Source organism: Heterostelium album (genome assembly GCF_000004825.1).
Source record: "Heterostelium album PN500 unplaced genomic scaffold PPL_scaffold10, whole genome shotgun sequence".
NCBI lineage: Eukaryota > Evosea > Eumycetozoa > Acytosteliales > Acytosteliaceae > Heterostelium > Heterostelium album.
Window position 1 is genome coordinate 181 of NW_008805072.1, and position 22697 is coordinate 22877.

General features: G+C 30.6%; 8 protein-coding genes across 8 annotated transcripts; 5 read left to right on the forward strand and 3 right to left on the reverse strand.

Moving 5' to 3' along the window:
* Positions 1-276: 276 nt before the first annotated feature.
* On the forward strand, positions 277-1223 carry PPL_12033 (uncharacterized protein; the record flags this gene model as incomplete). Its single annotated transcript, XM_020582779.1, has 2 exons — positions 277-722; positions 944-1223. The coding sequence occupies 2 exons, from the start codon at positions 277-279 to the stop codon at positions 1221-1223; spliced, it is 726 nt and encodes a 241-aa protein (XP_020429560.1).
* Positions 1224-1287: 64 nt separating this feature from the next.
* Positions 1288-1362, forward strand: PPL_12034 (uncharacterized protein; the record flags this gene model as incomplete). The annotated part of the gene is made up of 1 exon (XM_077398173.1): positions 1288-1362. The coding sequence occupies one exon, from the start codon at positions 1288-1290 to the stop codon at positions 1360-1362; it is 75 nt and encodes a 24-aa protein (XP_077254263.1).
* Positions 1363-1712: 350 nt separating this feature from the next.
* On the forward strand, positions 1713-7908 carry PPL_12035 (uncharacterized protein; the record flags this gene model as incomplete). Its single annotated transcript, XM_020582780.1, has 9 exons — positions 1713-1751; positions 1852-2053; positions 2734-2837; positions 2924-3060; positions 3147-3245; positions 3444-3678; positions 5374-5400; positions 5572-7414; positions 7493-7908. 9 exons carry the CDS (start codon positions 1713-1715, stop codon positions 7906-7908), a joined length of 3102 nt encoding a protein of 1033 aa, XP_020429561.1.
* Positions 7909-9897: 1989 nt separating this feature from the next.
* PPL_12036 (uncharacterized protein) lies at positions 9898-12240 on the reverse strand (the record flags this gene model as incomplete). Its single annotated transcript, XM_020582781.1, has 5 exons — positions 9898-10606; positions 10689-10765; positions 10834-11170; positions 11243-11998; positions 12212-12240. 5 exons carry the CDS (start codon positions 12238-12240, stop codon positions 9898-9900), a joined length of 1908 nt encoding a protein of 635 aa, XP_020429562.1.
* Positions 12241-12621: 381 nt separating this feature from the next.
* Positions 12622-15367, forward strand: PPL_12037 (importin subunit beta-3; the record flags this gene model as incomplete). Its single annotated transcript, XM_020582782.1, has 8 exons — positions 12622-12762; positions 12832-13039; positions 13192-13415; positions 13496-13548; positions 13722-13842; positions 13909-14108; positions 14208-15271; positions 15348-15367. 8 exons carry the CDS (start codon positions 12622-12624, stop codon positions 15365-15367), a joined length of 2031 nt encoding a protein of 676 aa, XP_020429563.1.
* Positions 15368-15450: 83 nt separating this feature from the next.
* On the reverse strand, positions 15451-17460 carry PPL_12038 (DUF1777 family protein; the record flags this gene model as incomplete). The annotated part of the gene is made up of 3 exons (XM_020582783.1): positions 15451-15459; positions 15556-16352; positions 17442-17460. The coding sequence occupies 3 exons, from the start codon at positions 17458-17460 to the stop codon at positions 15451-15453; spliced, it is 825 nt and encodes a 274-aa protein (XP_020429564.1).
* A 369-nt stretch (positions 17461-17829) lies between these two features.
* On the forward strand, positions 17830-20776 carry sgmA (sphingomyelinase; the record flags this gene model as incomplete). Its single annotated transcript, XM_020582784.1, has 5 exons — positions 17830-18012; positions 18566-18643; positions 18772-18844; positions 18963-20302; positions 20702-20776. 5 exons carry the CDS (start codon positions 17830-17832, stop codon positions 20774-20776), a joined length of 1749 nt encoding a protein of 582 aa, XP_020429565.1.
* Positions 20777-20854: 78 nt separating this feature from the next.
* Positions 20855-22367, reverse strand: ppp4C (serine/threonine-protein phosphatase; the record flags this gene model as incomplete). Its single annotated transcript, XM_020582785.1, has 4 exons — positions 20855-20879; positions 21358-21623; positions 21716-22093; positions 22224-22367. The coding sequence occupies 4 exons, from the start codon at positions 22365-22367 to the stop codon at positions 20855-20857; spliced, it is 813 nt and encodes a 270-aa protein (XP_020429566.1).
* Positions 22368-22697: the final 330 nt, after the last annotated feature.

Consider the following 22697-nt stretch of genomic DNA (forward strand, 5'->3'; position numbering starts at 1 on the left):
GTCAAAGAAATGTCTATATATAAAAATAATTAGAAAACTAAAACTAAATAATCTGATAAATTAAAATCGTATTTTTTCGTGATAAATAGAGTTATGATTAAAAAAATGAAATAATAATATTCATTCCTTTATAAAAAGTAAGATAATGTATAAAAACTATTCTAATTGCCAAAAGTTGCAATAAAAAAAAATTTTAAAAAAATAAATGAAATTTTAATTTAAAGAGCAATCACTTTGTTTCGCAGTCAATTAATTAACTGGTTGATATACACAAAAATGAATATAAAAGATTTAATTGTTTCAATTTATATTTGGATAGTTGCACTATTTTATAATAGAGCTCAACAAGATCAACAATTACTTACAAATAATATAAATAATAATAATATACAACAACAACAACAAACATCAAATACAAACAATCAACAATTAAATAGTAATAATAATAATAATAATCCATTACAAATAACAATACAACAACAACAACAACAACAAACAACTTCACAACCACAATTTGTAAATGCATTTACAAATATAGATAAGAAAGAACCAATTAGCTATTCAGTTTATAAACAAAGAGCACTCGACTATTTGAATCTAAAGGTGATTAAAGATGATAAGGTGTTGGAATCTGTTATTGTTATACTGAGTGAGGAGAATGACGATGACATCTTTGATAGGATTACAACACTGTTGGAGTCACTCGACAATGAGCGTGCCAAGTACTTGTTGGTCAACGTCGTTGTCGACCACTTCAAACAACACCTGGCACTGAAGAGCAGTGAGCAATGGTTGGAATTCCTGCGAATCATGTTTAGTTGTGCGGTCACCGAGCAAGCCGAGCGCACAGAGATACGCGAACTCCTCACGCACCTGCCCGGTGCCGCCATCGGCGACGTCGCCGACCGTAACAAGTCGCGTGTCTTGGTCGATCTGCTGGCAGACGTGAACGACGCCCTCTCCAAAGACCGTCGTCGCGTGCAAGAGATCAAAGCGTTCGTCGAGGAGGTATCGTCGATACTGGTGCAGTTTGTGCAGAATCACCGATTCAACAACGTCGCCGATTCACTGCAATTCGTGAAATCGATCGAACTCGTAGCACTCCTCCTACACAACCTCACAAAAGTACACCGCTCGAAGCTACTCCTTCAGAACCTGCTCATCAGTCGCGTACTCCCACTGGTACCGTCACAGAGAACCATTCTACTGGACAATCTCTTTAGTTACACACCGACCATAGTCACCAACAAACAACAACAACAACAACAACAATCAGATGATATTGAAATGGAAACAACAACTTCAACAACTACAACTACTTCAACAACAAGTACAACAACAACAACAACAACAACTCAATAAAACAAACATTTAATAATAATAAACATGTATTTAATAATAATAATTAATAACCAACTCAAAGTTCGAAGTTCATTTCAACACAAAAAATTTCAAAAATCAAAATTTTCAGTTGGCAATGTGTGTTATTTTTTTTGTTATTCATTAACTTCAAAGGTTATTCACATGCTAATATATTCATTGATTGATATAACTTATTAATATATTTCTTTATTTATTTAATTGGTTTTTTATATTTTTTTATATTTTTATATTTTTCGTTTTTTTACATTTTTAACTAGATCTTAGATTATTTTATAAATAAATCATTAATTTATTTATAAAATAATATATATTTTTAAAAAGTAATAATAATGATGGCTTCAAAAGAAAATGATTATGGTGTATTTGTTGTAAGTTTAAATAAATCAAAAAAAAAAAAAAAAAGATATTACAAAAATATAAAGATATTAGATATATTAATAATATTTATAAATATGCGATCGTTTATAGAGTGATATTGCAAGAGGAGTTACCGATGCAATGTTAAAAGAAGAGTTTTCAAAGATTGCAGAGGTAGCCGAAGCAATTGTTGTAAAGAACAAACACTCGGGAGAGACTAAAGGTTATGGTTTTGTAAAGTTTTATAGTATGGCAGATTGTTGTAGAGCAGTTGATTTTCCAAATCCTCCTGCATTTAGAGATTCTATTTCTGGTAAAATGTACAGTATCATTATAATATAACTATATATTTATATTTATTTTTATTTATACTATCAATATTATATTTATTGAGTATTTATATAGTTAAACAATTTATATGAGTTTATTTACTAGTTAGTTAATAATATGTTTGTTTGTATGTGTTGTTTTGTTAGTTTATTTGTTTCATTATTATCAATATGTTTATGTTAACATATGATATGATTAATCATTAATAACAATAACAATAACAACAACAATAATAATAATTACAAAAACAAAAAAAATACAATACATAGCAATATAATATAATATATCTTTATCGATAAACAACAATATCTAAAATCATTAATCATTAATAGTAACAATCAATTGTTAATTAATAAATCAATCGATAGTTAATCATTAATCATTAATAATGAATAGTATTATCCTAATCATTAATCATTAATCACTTACTACTTGTCAATATCATAATATTAATTAAAAAAAGAGTTTAATAAAATAATATGAGATAACTTAATAATGAGATCAAAATATATAAATATAATATAATAAAATAAAAATAAAATACTAATACTAATAATTAATCATTAATAATAATATTCTATATTATATATGTCAAAACAATAATAATCATCATATCGTTTGATCGAATAACCTACAAATTATAATCAAACAATAGTCAAAAAGTAAAGATCACACAAGCCAACACCAATAACACATTATACATCGGTCACCTACCAAAAGATTTAAATGAACGTGAGATAAAGATGGAGTTGGAGGATATCTCTGGTGTAAGTATATCAACCACTAACTAACTATCTATCTATCAATCTATAGTTAACTTACTTACTTTATATCTTTTCATCTTACTATATAGTGTACAATTAAAACATTTGAATTTGATGGTCCTTCCAAACAATATGGATGGGCACACTTCAAAGATCACGATACCACAATCAAAGCAATTAAATTAATTCAAAAATCTAAATATACTGCTTCTTTAACTAAAAAGTCGTAGGTGCAATAATAATTGTATAAAACAAGTTGTTATGATAATAAGTACTAACTGATTATTAATCTTCTTTACTAAACAAAAACAGTGGTAACGATGATAAACTACCATCTACAAAGGTTTTGTTTGCCAGAGGTATTAAGAGTCAAGATGAAGGTGATGTGCTGCGTAAGCAATTGGGTGTCAAGTCGGTCGAGAAGATCGTAGTGCCTCTGGATATGCAGAAGAAGGTGCCGTTGGGACACGCCTTTATCTATTGCAACACCATAGAGGACGCCAAGAATCTCATGGATCGCTACTCACAGAGCGGTATCGATTTCCAAGGCAAGACGATCTCGCTTACCTGGGGTCAACCGAAGCAGAAACACCGTTTCGCCGACAACAGCTACGCATTATCGGGCTACGACTACTCATTCATGTTGTACCCAGAGTACTACACACCGTTTGCCTATCCACCACCAGAGACATTGCGTCGTGGATCCACCTCGACACATCGTGGTGTCGGTGGCAGCGGTTACGACTATCCCTCAGTGAAATCCGTTCGAAATCCAATGGATCCACCCTATCCTTACATGGTGCCACCCTCGGCAGCCGCTGCAGCCGCAATGAAAGGTTACGAAGTTGGTTATCCACCCTACTATGCCGCACCACCTCTTGAAAGAGGTTCACACAAATACCCACCTCCCTCACGACACTCAAGATACACTCCATACTAAAAAACAAAACAAAACAAAACAAAAAACAAAAATATTAAAGAAAACAAAAACAAAACAATATAAATGTAGATCAATTAAACTATCTTTCCACTCCGCTCCACTCCATTCACCAAATGCAAAAATCCAAAAATAATTTTAAGTATCCCAAAATTTAAATGAAAAAAAAAAACAAAAAAAACAGAAAAAAGTTTTAATTTATTTTTGTACAAGATTTATTATTAATAAAAACAAAAATTGTTTGTTCATGGACAAAAACAAAAAAAACAAAACAATCAAACACTAAAAGCCCATCACCAAATGTCAATTGATAAACATGCCTTTTTGTAGGGGCGTGTTGTGTCATTTCGATCAATTATATTTTTTGATCAACAATGTCTTTTCAGTTTATATTGGTACAATGTTTCACTCATCCAAACTTTAACCATTTAATAACAAAGATTTTCTAAAATGGATATTTCTTTTTAGAACCACATTCACATTAAAGGGGGAAAGGGAAGTGAAGAATGAAGACATAAGGAGGAGAGACAACAACAAGACAAGTATTTCACAAAAAAAAATATTAATAGTAGTTAACATTTATTTATAAGTAAATAAAAAAAATCTTTATTAGTTTTTTAGTATTTATTTATTTAGATGTCTGATATCAGTTAAAATAAGGTTAGTTTTTTTTTGGAAGTTCAAAGTTTAGAATCTGAATAGTGTTTAGTTTTTTAGCAATCTCATAGATCTATTTTTGTAGAATTGATGTTTTTTCAAAACAATACAAAAATAATATAATGTGGTTGTGTTAAATATGTTTACCATCCAATTGTTTTAACACTATTTTCAATCAAAACCACAAACACAACATTATTTAATAAATGGTCGTTAATATATTTTTAATTCATTCATTTTTATTCAACACAACTATTTTAAACAAATAATAATAATAATATCTGTTTATTTATATGGTTTTGGTTTATTTATATTAATTTTTAAAGAAAGGTTGAATTTGTGTTTTTTTTTTTAATTAACACCATGGTTGTGGAGAATACTTTCAAATTAGACCATAAATAATATTTTGATACATCAATTTTAATTAAATAAATTTATTTTAGTTTATTCTAAAGAGATAATTTTAAATAAAATAAAAGTATTAGAAAAGTTTGTTGTCTTGTTGTGTTTTGTTTTGTTTTGTTTTGTTATTTAGGGTGTGAAGGGAAAATAAACACCCTTTGCATATTATTAAAAGCAACATCTATACTATACTCCAATCCAATTCGAACAACTAAAATTATTTAATTTATAATTATAAATATGAAAAACACGAAATTTAATATATTTCCATTTCGATAATAACTCTACTACTCTTCAACAACTACTTTAATATTAAATCACAATAAAAAATAGAATAATAAAAATATATAGAGAGAGAAACACTTAACATCAATATTTTAATAAATCCAATAAATTAATATCCCATCATATCGTATCATATTGAAAACTCAGACCAACCACAGATCCTAGCATACTAACCTGTGTTCTCCCTCTTATTTCCAATGACCGATTTAGGTTTAGTCACGAATTGCATGTTTTCTATATTGTTTTAGTTTCCTTTAGAGGGTCTCTGGACAAGAAGATATAATAGTATTTGTTATTTGAATTCACTCATTGAAAGAAATTTCATCATTCACCAACCAAATCATCATTGTTTTGTTCAAATATAAATACTAAATTTAATCAAATAATAGTTTATATTTATTCTAATTCAATTTAATTAAAAACAGTTTTTATTTTTATATTTATTTATATATATAGATTTTATTAATAATGATAAAATATAAAATCAATAATAATATATTTGTATTTTTATTCTTATTTATTGGATTATGTTTTGGTGCAAGTTATAAATTACATTCCGATCCGTTGGGAATGTCTAGTAAGATAGCAATACCAGTGCATCATTACTTTGGCGAGGAGGAGAAAGAATCACACAAGCTATGGGTGTTTTTCAATTCGAAAAACTATAATAAAGATGGACATCAAGCCGATCAAATCGATATAAGTCACCAGAATTTACAGGTGGCATCGAAACTCTTGGATATCACTGAGCGTGCTATCGATCGTAGAAGCAGACGTGCTCAGAAGATTGGGTTGGACATCGATGATCTGCCAGTCCAACAATCACTAGTCAATGCCGTTGAGAAATGTGGTCGGCTCGATAACAATGATTATCTGTCTGTTCACCAACGTTCGAAATGGATGAATTCCATCTCTGTTTCAATCGATGTCGATATCCACGACTCTGAACAACACAAGGAGAAGTTGATCAATCAGATTCTCAGCTGTATCACTGCAATGCCTTTTGTCGAGAAAATCGATTTGGTTCGCAAGTTCTCGATGGCTCCAGACACCAAATCCGACTTTGAACAGAAAGAACTGGATGAACAGTTGATAATGAAAGCTGACAATGTTGTCGATGCAGGCAATTGGAAACAGAGAAGAACACTCTCTACAGAGTTGGAAGATTTCTACAACAACACTTACAATAGCATTAAACAAGTGAATGCAGTCGCTGCACACGATCTCGGACTTGATGGAAACGGTTTGGTTATTTTGATTTTGGATTCCGGTTTCTTGACTTCTCATGAGGTGTTTAAGAATCTCTCGATTCTTGCAACTTATGATTTCATCAACAACGCTACCAATGTAACATCGCCGTTTGGAGACAGACAAAATATTCATGGAACAGCTACTCTTTCAACTATTGCCGGTTACAATCCAGGTGTAATGGTTGGACCTGCCTATAAAGCACATTTCCTGCTCGCCAAGACTGAAGACGTCAGTGATGAAAGACAACAGGAGGAAGACTACTGGGTGAGTGGAATCGAATGGGGAGAAGCTCACGGTGCAGAACTGGTTTCATCTTCACTCGGTTACACCCAATGGTATAAATATTACGATATGAATGGTACCTATGCAACCATTACCAAAGCAGCCGACAAGGCTGTCTCCAAAGGAATGGTTGTAGTCTCCTCAGCAGGAAACGATGGTTACAAAGGAATTGGTGCTCCAGCCGATGGAATCAATGTTATCTCTGTTGGTGCAATCGATTCAGTTGGTAAAGCAACATTCTTTTCATCTACTGGACCATCTTCAGACGGTCGTGTCAAACCGGATATCACAGCACTCGGTCTCAATAACTATGTTGCCGATGCCAAGTGCAATGTCTGCTACAGTCATATGTCTGGAACTAGTTTCTCATGCCCTTTGGCTGCCGGATCGATTGCACTTGTAATGCAAAAGAATCCAACTTGGACTCCTCAACAAGTATACCAAGCAATCACCGCTACTGCCTCCCAAAGTACATCACCAGATATCTACAAAGGCTATGGAATTCTTAATACATTCGATGCACTCAACTATGCACCAAGCGATTCCGATTGCACTGTCAAAGGATGTTCAGGTCATGGTGGTTGCTGCAATGGAAAGTGTCACTGTGCACCAGATCGTTACGGTGAATTCTGTGAATATCAAAAAGTTAAATGCGGTGCCGACTGTATCAATCGTGGTGGAACTTGCGCCAAAGATCAATATGACTTTACCTATCATTGTACCCACGGATTGAAATCAATAGAAGAAATTCAATCTTCATGTAAAAGTAAGTAATTAATATTGAGTAATATAATTATAACCTAATTAACTAATGAATCAATCATCGATTATTATTATAACTTAGTTTGTGATGGTGTTTTCGATGTTTGTGGTGTATGTGGTGGAAATGGTACTTGTGCAGGTTGCGATGGTATTCCTCATTCAAAGATGGTATTCGATTCGTGTGGAGTGTGTGGTGGTGATGGTGTTTGTAAGACCGCCGTTGTTATCGATCCAAATGAAGAGGGTTCCAAAGGAACTGCTACCAAGATCATTCTTGGTGCATCGCTGGCGATGGTCGCAACGGTGGTTGTCGTTGGTGCAGTGATATTCTTCACAAGAAGACATCTAGCCAAACGAAATCAACCACAATTCATCTCAATGACCGATGCCTCACTGAGTGGCGATGGTTTACTCTTTGTGGAAACCGGTGCAACACTATTATCAAACAACAATGTTCTATCAAATAGTACTGCATCCATCGATGAAGAAGAACAATAATAATACCTTTTTAAATTATTCTCTTGGAAATCGACTTTCTTCTTCTTTTTTTGTATAATATCAATTAATAGTATCTCATCAATAAAAAGATATTAAATTATTTAATTTTGATGTTTTTTTTTTGGTTATTGGACCCGCTATCAATACAAGAATTGGAATTATCTCACCTTTAGGCTTTGTTTAGTATCATCCTTGAATATTTGTATTCAATCACAATTGGAGTTGAGGGAAGGATGTGAGTGGAGAGTGATTGGATTGTGAGATAGGATTAGAATGAGGGTTTTGATGGTGGAATATTGTCTTTATTGAATTGACGTCAGAGACTACTGGAATAGACTGAACTGCGAGAGTCGAATGCTGTACATTGTCAGATCACACAGCACCTTTGTCATTGTCTGAGTCTGGATAGATAAAGTCTGAGAATGGGAAGTAGAATGAGTCTCCCGGGAAATGACATCCTTGTGTAGGTTGGAATGCTGGAGATTGATTTGGAGATCATTAGTCCTTGCGTCTGCAAAGAGGGCATTCCGAAAGTGATCACCGAGTGTAATGGCAGAGTTAGAAGACGGATCTAATTGTTGAATGTGAGGGAATGTCTTGCAGAGCTCCATCAGTACGCAAAATCGCTCCCAATTATAATTATTCCAATTGGATAGGTCTGTCAGAAGTGTGACGATCTCATGTGCCCAACGTTTGAGTGGGGTATCAAGTTGCTCTCTGAGAACAGACTGAATGAGTCTTCGGGCGAAGTAAATTACGAGGAAGATAGACACCATTGTCAGTGGTGAAGGAGAAGTAGCCTTTGCTCTGCAATTGAGCAAATCATGGATCGGGGCGTGGTCGGTATTCTGCATTTGCAACCTTTTGACCAGAGAGAGAATATGCAATGAGATACAGATTGAGACTTATTACCATTTAAATTGTCGACCAATTTATAGATATATATACATATTTACACTACACCTAGTGAATATTATACTAATATAAGTTGATATCTATAGAAGATCTAAGTCTAGTTATGACAACATTATACAAGAACAGAGTATCAGTGTTTTCCATCCAAAGGGGTTTAGTATGATGGCAGAGGAGATCGGTAGTTTAGACTGCGCTAGACTAGATTGGAAAAGATCGGTTGGTAATGGGTTTTGACGGGAATTAATAGGAGTGATCTGTGGGAATAGGTGGTGACCGGTTGATCTTCATTGGCAGAATCATTGATATTATTATTGTTGTTTTCGAGATCGCCCTTTGTTAATTCGTTTGTGATGGTGATTTGATTAATAGATGTTGTTGACCTATTAGTTATCGTGGTTGTGGTCGTTGTGGTTGTGTCGGTTGGATGTTCGGTTGGTCTGTCATTTTACCGTATGATTAACAATTAATATTAATAACATAAAAATTTTTCTAATAATATTTATATAATCTATTTCAACTCTCTAGCCGCCAAGGCAATGCTAGTACCCATTAAACAATAGTAGTAATATTCCCCAGCCAACAAATGACAACATTAATAGTAATGGTCAATTAATTAATTAAATTAATCTAGTCAATTAAATAAGTAATATCTTAAAACAACAGAAGCAAATGATAATTAAATTATATTGGTTGTTTCTAAATTAAGTTATTCACTACTCTGCCGTCAAAACTTCTCAAAGACCAGGACGATCAATTCGCGACGTAAAAGGATTCATTCAATTCATTGAAGATAAAAAAAGATATAAAATAAAATTCAACTCTCTAACAAAGTATCTAGTAATTATGATGAATGAGGGACATCACATCAATAAGAAGAAGAAAAATGACTGATAAACAAAGATGTTAAATGTAATTAAGAAAATGTTTATCGATTCTTTTATTTTCTTTTGAATAATCAAAATTTGTTTCCCAGGTGCCCCAGCCGGCGTCCAGGTAGTAGTTGTGTACCGGCGACAGGCCCATGATCGGGCTGTAGTCCGGGGTCATGTCGGTCTTTATTTCAAAATGATATTTCTATTCTGTTAAAAGTAGAGCAATGATGTATTCTCCTTTGATTTGATTGTTCTGAGAATCGACAATGTAATCACTGATCTTTGATAGATTGTGTGTTGAATAATATTCTGGATAGAATTCTTTGATAAATGAAAGTGAATCTTGAGAATTTGTCAATTTGAATGTTGTTATTTTGTGTCTATAACCATCATCATAAATTTCAAGAATTTTTAAATTTAAAGCTAATTTGCTTTGACTCACCGAGTCTTTTTGTACTCCACCAATAATGAGTGATGAAATTGATTTAGGTAACACACTGACTGATAATATTTGATTGAATTCATATCCAAATGATAATGATTTCAGTGATTCAGGTAACACACCAACTGATAATATTTGATTGAATTTAGATCCAAATGATAATGATGTCAGATTTGGAGGGAGTGAATTAGATTGCAAAGGTTGATTAAATTCATCACCAAATTTGATTTCAGTGATATTTTCTGATCTATTTTTGAATGTAGTATTTAAATTGAATGTAATTGAATGTTGATTGGTGATGGTTTCAATATATTGGTTTAATAATTGATTCAATGATTCTCTATTCTTTGGACTCTGATCCAACAATAGATGAATAAACTCAATAAATTTTTTTGAATATCTGCATTCTGAAATCTTAATTTCACCAGCAGTTTGGAATATTTGATGATTATTTCGATCATCTTGATGACTGATCAATTTAAATATTCAAAAATACAGAGTTAATATCTGATTGATAATAATATTTTAAAAATGATTATTCGAGTATTTACCAACATAATAATTTGAGAATTGTTGATCCAATTGAAAAGATGTCACATGATTGTGCATATTGTCTGTTCATTGCTTCCTAATTGTAATTATAATTTTGATTTGGTTTAAAATATATTTAATAATCAATTAATAGAATATACATACTGGTGAAATATAACCAATTGTTCCACGAGTTGCATTTATAAGTGTGTTTGGATCTATATCGATAGTTGGATATGATATTTCTTTCGAATTTGAAACACTTGTTATGACAACAGGTGGCTCAATAAATACTTTTGTATCTTGATATTCAATGATTGTTGATTGATCAATGAATTTACAACATCCAAAATCACCAAGAATCAAAGTACCATAAGAATCATTGCCAATGAATATATTTGATGGTTGAATGTCACAATGAACAATTCCATGTTTATCAAGATCCAAAAGAATATTGAAAAGTTCTGAAATATATCGACTAATATCTGATTCTTCAAAGATCCTATTTTTATGTTCAATATGAAATATTAAATTAATATCTCAATTGTTCTAGAATTTTATTTTTTATTCTTACAGATTTAGATCAGTTAAAAGTTTATACTTTTGAGTAAGATCACCACCTTTACAATAATAAGTGATGATATGAAAGATTTGATTGTGTTTATCATGATGATAGTCAACAAGTTGAACAAATCTCCAATTATCTTTGAGTAATTTCATTGCTTTGATTTCATTCTCAGCTCTTTCATAAGATTTCTGATTATCTTTATAGTTTATCGCTTTATAAACATACTTTTGAATTGATTTTGTTAGTTTTATGATTGTCAATTGATTAATTACTTTGAAAAATGATCTTACCAATCTTTTATAAAAAGCTATATGATCATCAGTACCACACACTAAATATACATCATTGATATTATTACTGTTTGTAAATCTTGATATTGAATGATATTGAATGTTATTAATGATGTGTCTTTGTTTGAAAAAGTCAAACGTGTCTTTGAATTGACTTTTTTGAGTATTGATTGTGTATGATTCTGATTTGTTTAAAAGTATCGATAGATTTAAGGGTGAAAATGAATCTATTAATATTAATTGATATTGAGTATCGACAGTATCTGGTATTACTATCTCATCATTAGTTTTAATATTTCCGATTAATATGATATTTGTGTGTTGTTCATTTTCTTTATCTTTCAAATGATTATGAACTAAAACTGTTAGATCAATAAATTCATAATTAATAAATTTCAATACATTCTTTCCATTGATTAATCTATCTGTTTTCTCGATTCTATTTGTATTTATGTTCATTTTGAACATTCTTCTATATTTTATCAAATGAATGTTTTCAAAATCATTGCAGGTGTTAAATGCAAAACAAAACTGGCTCTTGCTTGTAAACATAAATCAAATAAAATAAAAAAAAAACCATAACTTTAGCTAAACAATCGAAGACATGGGAACAACAACACAACAATAGATTCAAGATTTTATATAATCTAAGATCAACTAGATCTAATTTGTAGACATGATATACTTTAATAATCTTAACCATCTTTGATTCATAGTAAAACAAAATTCAATAAAAATCAAAACAAACATAAAATACCACCCATAATAATGATTTTTTCCACTTTACAGATATTTTGTAAAATCCAATCTAAGTTTCGATTTCCTTTTTTGTGCAATGTGAGATCAAGAGGCTTTTGGGGCGGGTCCCAAAAACTTCTATGAGGAAGTAACATCATGTCTATCAAAGATAGTTTTTTAAAATTTGAGAGATTCTTAAAAAAATGGTCCCTCATAAGAATGTTTTTATTTTTAATTTTCATCCATTTCTTCAAAAAATCAACTGAGGGAATAAAAAAAAAAGTCAGCAAGTGAGTCTCAATAGACGAGAAATGAAAAAGTAAAAGTAATAATAATAAATAATTATAAAGATAAAATATGATTAGTATTGATTTCAATCAAATTATCAAAACAATAAAAGAAAGAGATATCAGAAAAGTATTGAATGACTACAATGATAGAAACGAATTGATCAATGACCTATTCAGTCTTTTGAATTCGCATTTAACAAATGAACATGTATGAAAAAAATCACTTAATAGTTAATAGTTAATAGTTCATATTCATAAATGTATTTTAATTTAATAGATTATCGATGATTGTTTCTTTGTTTTGAATCAAATAGATTCTAAGCACGAGAATATATCAAACACAATTTGGGATGATTTGACATTGACAACAAAGGTCGAATTACAATCGAAATCATTGGATCTACTTGAATTGAAATGTGATCATCTCAAAACAATCACCATTGAATTCATCAAGTATCTTTATCATAATCATTGTAATGAAATAGGTAATATAGATAAGCTATATTCATATAAAAATATAGACAAACAAACAAATAACTAATGATCAATTTTTATACTTTATATTATACTACTATAGTTGAATACCAAAGTATATTACAATCAATATCTAAGAGATATATTGAATCTAATAATATAGAATTCAAATTTTCATGTTTAGAATTGATCGATGTTATTTTAAAAGAGAAACCATCTAATGAACAAATTAGTGATTTTGAATCATTACTCTCAGATTTGATGACAATCACTTTTGAACAACCCAATGAAAATACTTTGTACTTTATTAAGCATTTTGAAATTATCAGAATACATTTTACTGATTTCGAAATTGAAGATGAATCGATGTCAGTCTATCTCTACAGAGTAAGTAGTAATTTCGAAATTAATTAAAAATTAATATAATTTTACAATATTAATTCTACCTATTATATAATAATAATTAGATATTGGATGAATATATAAAGAGTGAATCATATGATTTTAGAACACTTATAAGGTACTATGAAGAAATATTTGAATTGGTTGATTCAAATAAATTTGAAGATGGTAGCTAACTATTAATTTACTAAACCTTGAATATTGAAGCGCAACCCATTTTACTTACTAATTGAATTAACTTTTAAATTTAGAAATAATTCAGCCGTTATTAAACAACATTTTGATCTATAGCTCCATTAGTGATTATCAAATTGGAGTATATCTCTTGGCGGAAATTATACATTTTGTTTTCTCAAAGTTTTTAAATATTGACGATAACGATGTTAAAGAATGGGAATCAGAATCATATTTGGTAATAATCTGAACAACTAATTTCATTAAATTAATTTGGTAACTAACTTGATTTTTTTATTTTTAGAAAAAAGACATGGAAGCTCCATACTATGCAATCGCTTGTTTACATTTATTGGTTGAATTAAACTCTGAACTTGTATACCAAAGATTAAAAGAGCTTAAGGCTCGAGTTTTTAAAAAAGGTGATTGGAAAGAGTTATGTGGATTATCAAACCTGATATCAATGGTGGTAGAAGAATATATCAATGATCAATCATATATTGGGTAAGTATTAATGAATACATTTTGTTAGATTCAATTGGATTGTTATCTTGTTGTCTATTCTTTTAGATATTAATTAATTAATTCAAAATATTTTTGTAGTGCATTTAAATCGATTAAGAAATACTTTATACATCCACTACCATACGTAAGATATAACTATTTGGGTCTGGCACATGTAATTTTAGGCGTAGAACAACCAACTGAAGAACAAACTCTCGAGATTTTAGATATCGTATTAAGTTTGAAAGACAGTCATTCAACAGTCCAAAAAAGCATATTACATCTTTTGGAATTACTTGTGGAATTTGGAAATTCAACAATCAAAGAGAGTATAGATCGCATTTTAGACTATTGCTCTGAATACATTCATATCGAACAACCAAAAGGTATTCTTGCTGGCGTTGTTGGCGTGATAAGTAGCATTGGCAATATCATGTTTGATAGTATCTCCAACCGTGCCGATACCTATCTTTCATTCTTTATGTCAATCATTAGAAGCGATCGATTCGATCCATTAAGTGTTACCTTTGGTGTTGCTCTTGAAGCAATCAGTATCCTCGTTCTGGAATCCAAAGGATCGATAGATAGTGATTTCGAAAAATCATTTGAAACCATTGTGATCATTAAGAAAAACATTCCGGCATGCACTCACAAATCATCGGATTACTACTCGAGATCGATGACACGATTCGTACAAACACTTAGAGATCAATTCCAACCACACTATGAATTCTTCATTCACTACCTCATCAATGCCCTCGACATCACAAGCGATGAACACGAGCAACTCTCAGTGGATGTATCGAACCAACGTATTGATATCATTAAATTGACGATTTCATTTATTTCAATACTCGCCAACCAAACACATCCACCAATACATCCTTACACCGGACAGTTTGTCACCCAGCTTTTCAAACTGATCGATTTCGATCACGATGAAATCAAACAAGAATCGACTCGATTGCTTTCTCTTTTGTTAAGAAAAACAATTGTGTATTATCGTCAAGTTACTGATTACCGTGATCTCGAGTCTTTCAACAAATCAAAAAAATACCTCGAAACATTCAGTCAAACCATTATTAGTAAACTTGAACAGTCAATTGAAATCGAAGAGAACGAAGAAACATTAGAAATCAAAGAAAATGAACTTATAGATATTAGTAAGTAATTTATATTAACGTAAATAATAATAATAATACAACCTCAATTCTTACACACACATATTTATTATTTTAGAATCACTCGAACTAATTTAGGTTTTAAGTATTTTGAACAGTAAGAAATAAATTCCAGAGATTCAATATATGCGGATAAAAATAAAATAAAATAAACCTATTTATTAATTTTTCTTAATATTGATAATGAAAAATAAAATAATATTTAGTTAGTAATTAATTAAAGTAAAGTAATAGTTATTATATTATTATTAATAATATTTACTTACAACAACTCTTTTATTCATAAATTGTTTATATTGTCTGTTAAATCTTATTGTCATTCCACCTTGGCTGTTTCCATCGACTTTTTTACCTTTTGTTGATCCAAATGTTACTGGTATACCCATTTGTCTCATCATTTCTTCTTCTTCAGGATCCAAACCAGTCTCTACAGGTTCTTCGTCCTTCTGTTTATGACTTTCTGCTTCTTTTAATCTCTGTTGTTTTGCCAATGCCAATTTCGATCTATTTTCACCCTTAACTGGTGTTGATGGTTTACCATTACTACCATTATTGCTACTGTTGTTGTATCTTTCTCTTTTCTTTTCATCTCTATCATTACTCCTACTTCTACTTCTCTTTCTATTATCTTTATTATTATTATAATTGTTATCTCTACCTCCTCCTCCTCCTCTACCACCATTATTATCTTGATATCTTTCATTTGATCTTGATCTAGATCTCGATCTTGATCTTGACCTATCTCTATAGGATGATCTATCGTCTCTAGTATTGTTGTCACGTTGTTGTTTATCTCTATAGTCATTGCTATTGTTATTATATCTTCCTCTGCCACCTCTATTGTTGTTATTTCTCTGGTTATCTCTGTAGTTTCTATCTCTGTCTCTGTTGTTATCTCTTTCTTTCTCACGATCTACCTCTCTCTCAAAGTTACGTCGCTCACGATCATTATATTTATCGACTTCATTCTGTTTCTCTCTTTCTATTTTCTCTATCTCTCTTTGTTTATTTCTCTCTCTGATAGCCATATAGTCATCTTCATCATCTTCATATCTTGACATCTCTTTATATTAAAAATCTTTTAATATAATATAAATTATATATATATATATTTACACCAATTAACTAACAACTAACACTTTTAATAATATTTATGACTAAATCCGATCAATTTGCCAAAAATTAAAGTGTTTCGACTGATGAAAATTTTACAACGGTTTTCTTTATTTTATTTTTTTTAAATTCAAACATCAAACAGATAGATAAATTAAACAAATAGAGAAATTGTAAACACTTTAAAGTTCAATTTGATAAATATGATAATAAATGATCAGTTGGTTATTCAAATCCCAAATGATATATTTGCACATCCTTCAATTTTCATATACATTGAAATTTAATAATCAGTTATTAGCTCAACAATGTTTTCGTTGTTTCGAATATTCTTATATTTACAATTTTTTTATTATAAATAGAATCAATATTTTTATCCAACATTTATTCGATTATAATAAATTATTCCCATTTATTAAAAACCTGGTTAAATATTTATGTAGATAGAAAACATTTAGTAATAAATCTGGTTATTTTATTTTAAGTAAGAGCTGTTATTGGACAAAGATCGCCGAAACACCCCGAACTTGCTAACAATTCCCATTTTTAGAAGAAAGTGAACTTATAAAAAGTTATATCAGCTGTTCAATCACCCCAAGATTCTGACACTGATATATATATTTAAATTTGGTGTGTTTTACAAATAAGTTTCAGAAATTCAATATTTGCAAAATCATATAATTATTTTTACTTTAAATGGTGGTCCATCAATTTTTTAAAGGTTTTCTCGGCACAACAACCAGCTAGATATTTATTTCTTCAACAGCTGACTGTAGGTGATTGTCTCATCGGCAATTCAGAAAAATCAAAATACTTATGACCAAAAGAAAAAAAATTAAAATTTTTTTAAAATGAATAAAAAAAATATCACACCAAAAAGAAATCATAAAAAAAAAAATACGAAGGATACGGATTAAATTTCTATCGATATTTTTTTCATGATGCCCAAACTAACTGATAAGTTTGCTGCTTAATCCCCAATACAGTACCTCCCGACAAATTTTTGCAAGAAAAAAAAAACCCACACACCAAAATTTACTTTTATAAATATTTTTCATTTATAATTTTTTTATTTTTTTAAATATTTCTTAGGAGTATTTGTGTTTTATTTTATTTAATATTCTTATTTAATTAATTTTTTGTAGTGCAGAACAATACATCCATAGTTTTTGTAAAAAACAGTAGATCATTTAAATACACAGGCAAACATCAAAACATCAAAACATCAAACAAATCAAAACAAAAAGTAATATAATAAATATATTATATATCTAATATAAATCTTTTATATCTTAAAATCTAATAATATTTGATCATTAGTCTTTTTTATATTTTTATTGTAAACTTATCTTATATTTTTAGAAAAACAAAGAGACGGACGACGTGATCTATATCATAAAATCTGTATTTAGAATCCAAAGATAGTTATGTCTCTCACTACATTCATTGTATTGTTGGCGTTGATTCTATCGGTATCGATTGCACACGAAGAAACATCGGTAGACCATGATATTAGACAAGCACTCTCCACACTTCACAAAGTTAGATCTGAAAAGATATCTTGTGACCTCTGTGAATTAGGTGCCACCTTATTAGATGGTTATTTAGCTGTAAGTTTGTCATAAAAATGAGAACAAAAGTATTCATACCATATACTCTTTTTGTTTTTGCTCTTTTGCAAAGAATACTATTGAGAATATTTTATCATAGTAGCATCAACAACTTTATTATTATTATCATTGGAATTTATATTCAACAACAACAATACACACACTCTCTCTTTCTCTATCTCTCATTGATAAACAATCAAATTGATAGCAGTAACAATATTAAGTTATTAATGTTACTAATAACTAATGCAAAAAGAACACGTACACACATTTTTCTAACATCTACATCACACACTCTCTAAAACACACACATTACCCACTATTTTAAAAATTCTAATGATCTTTCATTTTGCATCTGTATTCATAACCACCACATTTATCTTTAATTAATTATCGGATAATATTTTCATTCGACTATTTCTATTATTTTTTTAGATTTATAAAATACTAATTAACTTTATCTTTTTTTTTTAATTTTTATCTTTATTATTTATTTATTTGTTTAATAATAACACTATTTTTATTTATATTTCTATTTATAACTATAATTTAGAGAAATGCTTCAATTGATGAAGTTATCAAGGGAGCAACAGACATTTGTATCACCCTAAAGATTGAATTGCCTGATGTTGTATGTATTATCTCACATTTCAGAGAATCAAACATAACCTTATACAAAAATAACACATATAACCTAACCTCAAGATGATTTTTTATTTTGTTTTTACTTTTTTTTATTTTTTCACATAAAATTTATAGTGTGTCGGTATTATGAATGCCTATGCCGGTATTGTTTACAGTGTTCTTATTTTATCAAATATTAAACCAATTGGTATGTTACCATGATTATAATCATTACAATAGTAACAACAACACGATTATTTAATTTAAAACACAACAATTTTAATATTAATTTTTAAATATTACCACTTATTATTATTGATTTTTAGAACTTTGTGATAAATTAAAATATTGCTCAGCTCAAGATACTGCAGCTAACAATGTACAAAATGGATTGTTCACAAGTGAGTTGGACCAAATCTATGGTATGGCTTCGTTGGTACAAAACAGTCGTCGTAAGACCGATTACTCGAAACAACAACCAAAGTTGAGCACTCCATTCACCGGTACCGGTTACATTTTGCAATTGACCGATATCCATTTCGACCCACAATATCTCGAGGGTTCCGATCCAAACTGTGGTAAGCCACTCTGTTGTCGTAATGGTACTGGTGATGCCGGTTACTTTGGTCACTACCTCTGCGATATTCCATTGAGAACCGTAAAGTTGATCTTTGACGGTATCCTCAACGTCTCAAAGACCATGCCAATCAGCTTTGTTGCCTGGACCGGTGACAACCCCCCACACGACGTCTGGATGCAAAGCGAAAGCAAACAGATCTCTGCCACCCAGGTGCTTGCAGAGTTGGTCAACACCTACTTCCCATCGACCCCGGTTTTCCCATCGCTCGGTAATCACGAAGCCTGGCCAGCCGATCAATTCATCCTTCCAAAACAACAGTGGTTGCTTGATTCGCTCTATGAAAACTGGGCTCCATTCCTTGGTGCCGACGAGTTGTCCTCCGTCAAGAAAGCTGGATACTACACTTTGTTGCTCCAGAACGGACTTCGTATCATCTCGCTCAACACTCAAGACGCCGATATGATCAACTTTTACAATCTTCTCCAAGAGTCCAATATGAACATTCCAAACAACCAAACCGATTGGTTCATCGATGTTTTGGAACAAGCCGAATCCAACCAAGAGAAGGTTATCATCCTCGGTCACATCCCATGCACTTTAAAGTCGGCATCGAACGACCAATGGTGCTCAATCTACAGATCGATCGTCGAGCGTTTCTCTGGTATCATCTCTGCTCAATTCTACGGACACACTCACTACGACCAGCTCGTTGTATTCTCTGATACCGCCACCAGCTCCAAGCCAACCGGTATGAACTACGTCGCTCCAAGTATGACCACCTACCAAAATCACGAACCAGGTTTCCGTCTCTACGAGTACGACTTTGATAACCTCCAAGTTACCAACTACTTCCAATTCCACACTAATCTCTCAAAGGCCAACGCCGATGGAACTCTCGAATTCACTTTGGCTTACAGCGCCAAGGAACTCTTTAGCATGTCGGATCTCTCCAATGAATCATGGTGGACCGTTGCCAACCAGTTCAAGACCAACATGACTCAATTTAACAACTATTACCAACACATTGCAAACTCACCAATCGTTAAGCCATGTGATGAGACTTGCCACATGAAATGGGCATGCGAAGTATTTGGTGTTACATCCGATCTATTCGACGAGTGTCTAGGTCTATAAAGTATATATATAATTATTCCTTATGGAATTGTATTTATTCCTACGGATTTTTTTTTTAAGTAATAAAGATTCTAAACGATTAGATCTTACTCCCCATATAATTTATCAATATAACAATTGACTTTAACAATTTTTTAGTTATAAATAAGACTTTTCTCATTCAAAACAAAAAGACATACATTTTTAGATAAAAGTAATATTTATTTATTTTTTATTTTATTTTTAATTAATAAGTAATAATAATTATAAAATATCCGATTTGCTAGAGGTTAAACTTTTCTAAACCAGATGAATTTACCATTATTTAAACTATCTTTCTTATATATGTTGGATATTGACTTTATAAATTAGGGAATTATTGTCTTGGGTTTTGTTTCAGATGAATACCATAAAGTGATGAGTTTGGATGAGGTAAACACAATATAGATAAATATTATTGAAAGGTAGGAGCTTCTCTTATCTATAACCTCTCTAAAATTGTCGATTTTAAAAAAGAAAAATATTTTATAATTCTCTAACAAACATGCATCTTTATAAAAAAAAAAAAAAAATAAAATCAATAACCTGATTTAAAATACAACCATTTATTTTTTTAATTTAAATCGTCTTTAATTCCTATAAAATCTACACTTAAAATTTTAATGCTATTAATTAATGAATATTATTGTTATCGTTATGATTCTTATTGTTTAAACATATGTTATTAATCTATAATTGATTGATCCACCAAGTTGATTAAAGAACTTAGAGGAAATATTCTGGAGCTGGTCGTTTGGCTGGTACACCTCTAGACTCCTGAGGAGCAGCTTCAAATATAACAAAGTTCTTTTTCAGATTTTCATCCAGTTGTAATATTGCTGCTACATTTCCACATCTACATAAAGAGTTGATTAGATTAGATTAGATTAGATTAGATTATTAGTCATATATATATGATAATGATAGTGAACATCACTCAACATTGTTGTGAGTCTGTAAAATTAACAAACTATCTATATACTACCTACCTATAACAATAGTTTGGAGCAGACCAAACGGTGACCAGAGTTTCATTAAACATATATTTATAACCTTCCATTACTAGCTGATGTGCTCTACATATAAACTCTAAATTATTATCATGATTGAATTTCTGAACGATATCTTCACCAAACAAATAACCAGCACCACGTGGACTGCTGTTCCAACCTGGAATATCCTCTGGATCGGACCACATCAGATCACACATTGGACCTTCGTGTGGTACCTCTTGTTTTCTATCGATAGCTCTAATCTATAAATAATAAATAATAGTTATATATATGTATATAACAAATAGTTGTTAATAAGATTGTTTGTCTTGTTATTTCGTGAATGAACACTTACTTGATCTAAAGTATTAATTGATGGTGAAAGACCACCGTGTACACAAAATATCTTTCCATCTACCAAAGCAGAGAGTGATAGATAATCGAAAATCTCTGTACAATATCGCCAAACGGTGACTGAACCGTATTTTCTTACGCACTCCTCATAGAATCCGTACACCTGTGTGATCTGTCTTGACTCATGATTGCCTCTAATCAAAGTGATTCTATCTGGATATCTTACTTTGAGTGCCAACAACAAAAGGAATGTCTCTACACTGTAAAATCCTCTGTCGACAAAGTCACCCATAAACAAATAGTTGGTCTGAGGGCAATCACCTCCAACCTTGAACAACTCTTTCAAATCATAGAATTGACCATGAATATCACCACAAATCTAAATATTAAGTTAATAATAATAGTTATTGATATAATAGAATATTCGAATAGAATGAATTAATAATTAGATTAATCTTTTATAATAAACATAAATAAAGTAAAATAATAATAATAGGCAGATCTCTTACAGTAACAGGGGAATCTACTCTTTGAACATTTCCTTCTTCCAATAAGATTTCACGTGCCTTTGCACAAAGTGCTCTAACCTCAGATTCCTTGATGATCTCACATCTCTTTAATTGTTCGATTTGTCGATCTAAATCGGATGACATAGTTATTTATTTATTGTTTAACTTTAATAAAATAAAAAAACAGATATTTATGATTGATTTATTATATATTATATTATTAGAATTAAATAATTTAGAAAAACAATAAAAAAATAAAAAAAATTGTGAACTTTTTAAAAAATAAAAAAAATTGAAAAAAAAAAAAAAAAGGATAAATCCAAAAGTTTTTTGATTTTTTTATTTTTTCCTTTTTTTATTTTTTTATTTTTTTTTTTTTGTGCAAAGAGCACAAAGCTAGATCTGGCTTCAAAACACAATTTATCTACGATCAGTGATTACTTTGTCGATTCAAAGAACAATCAAATCAAAGGA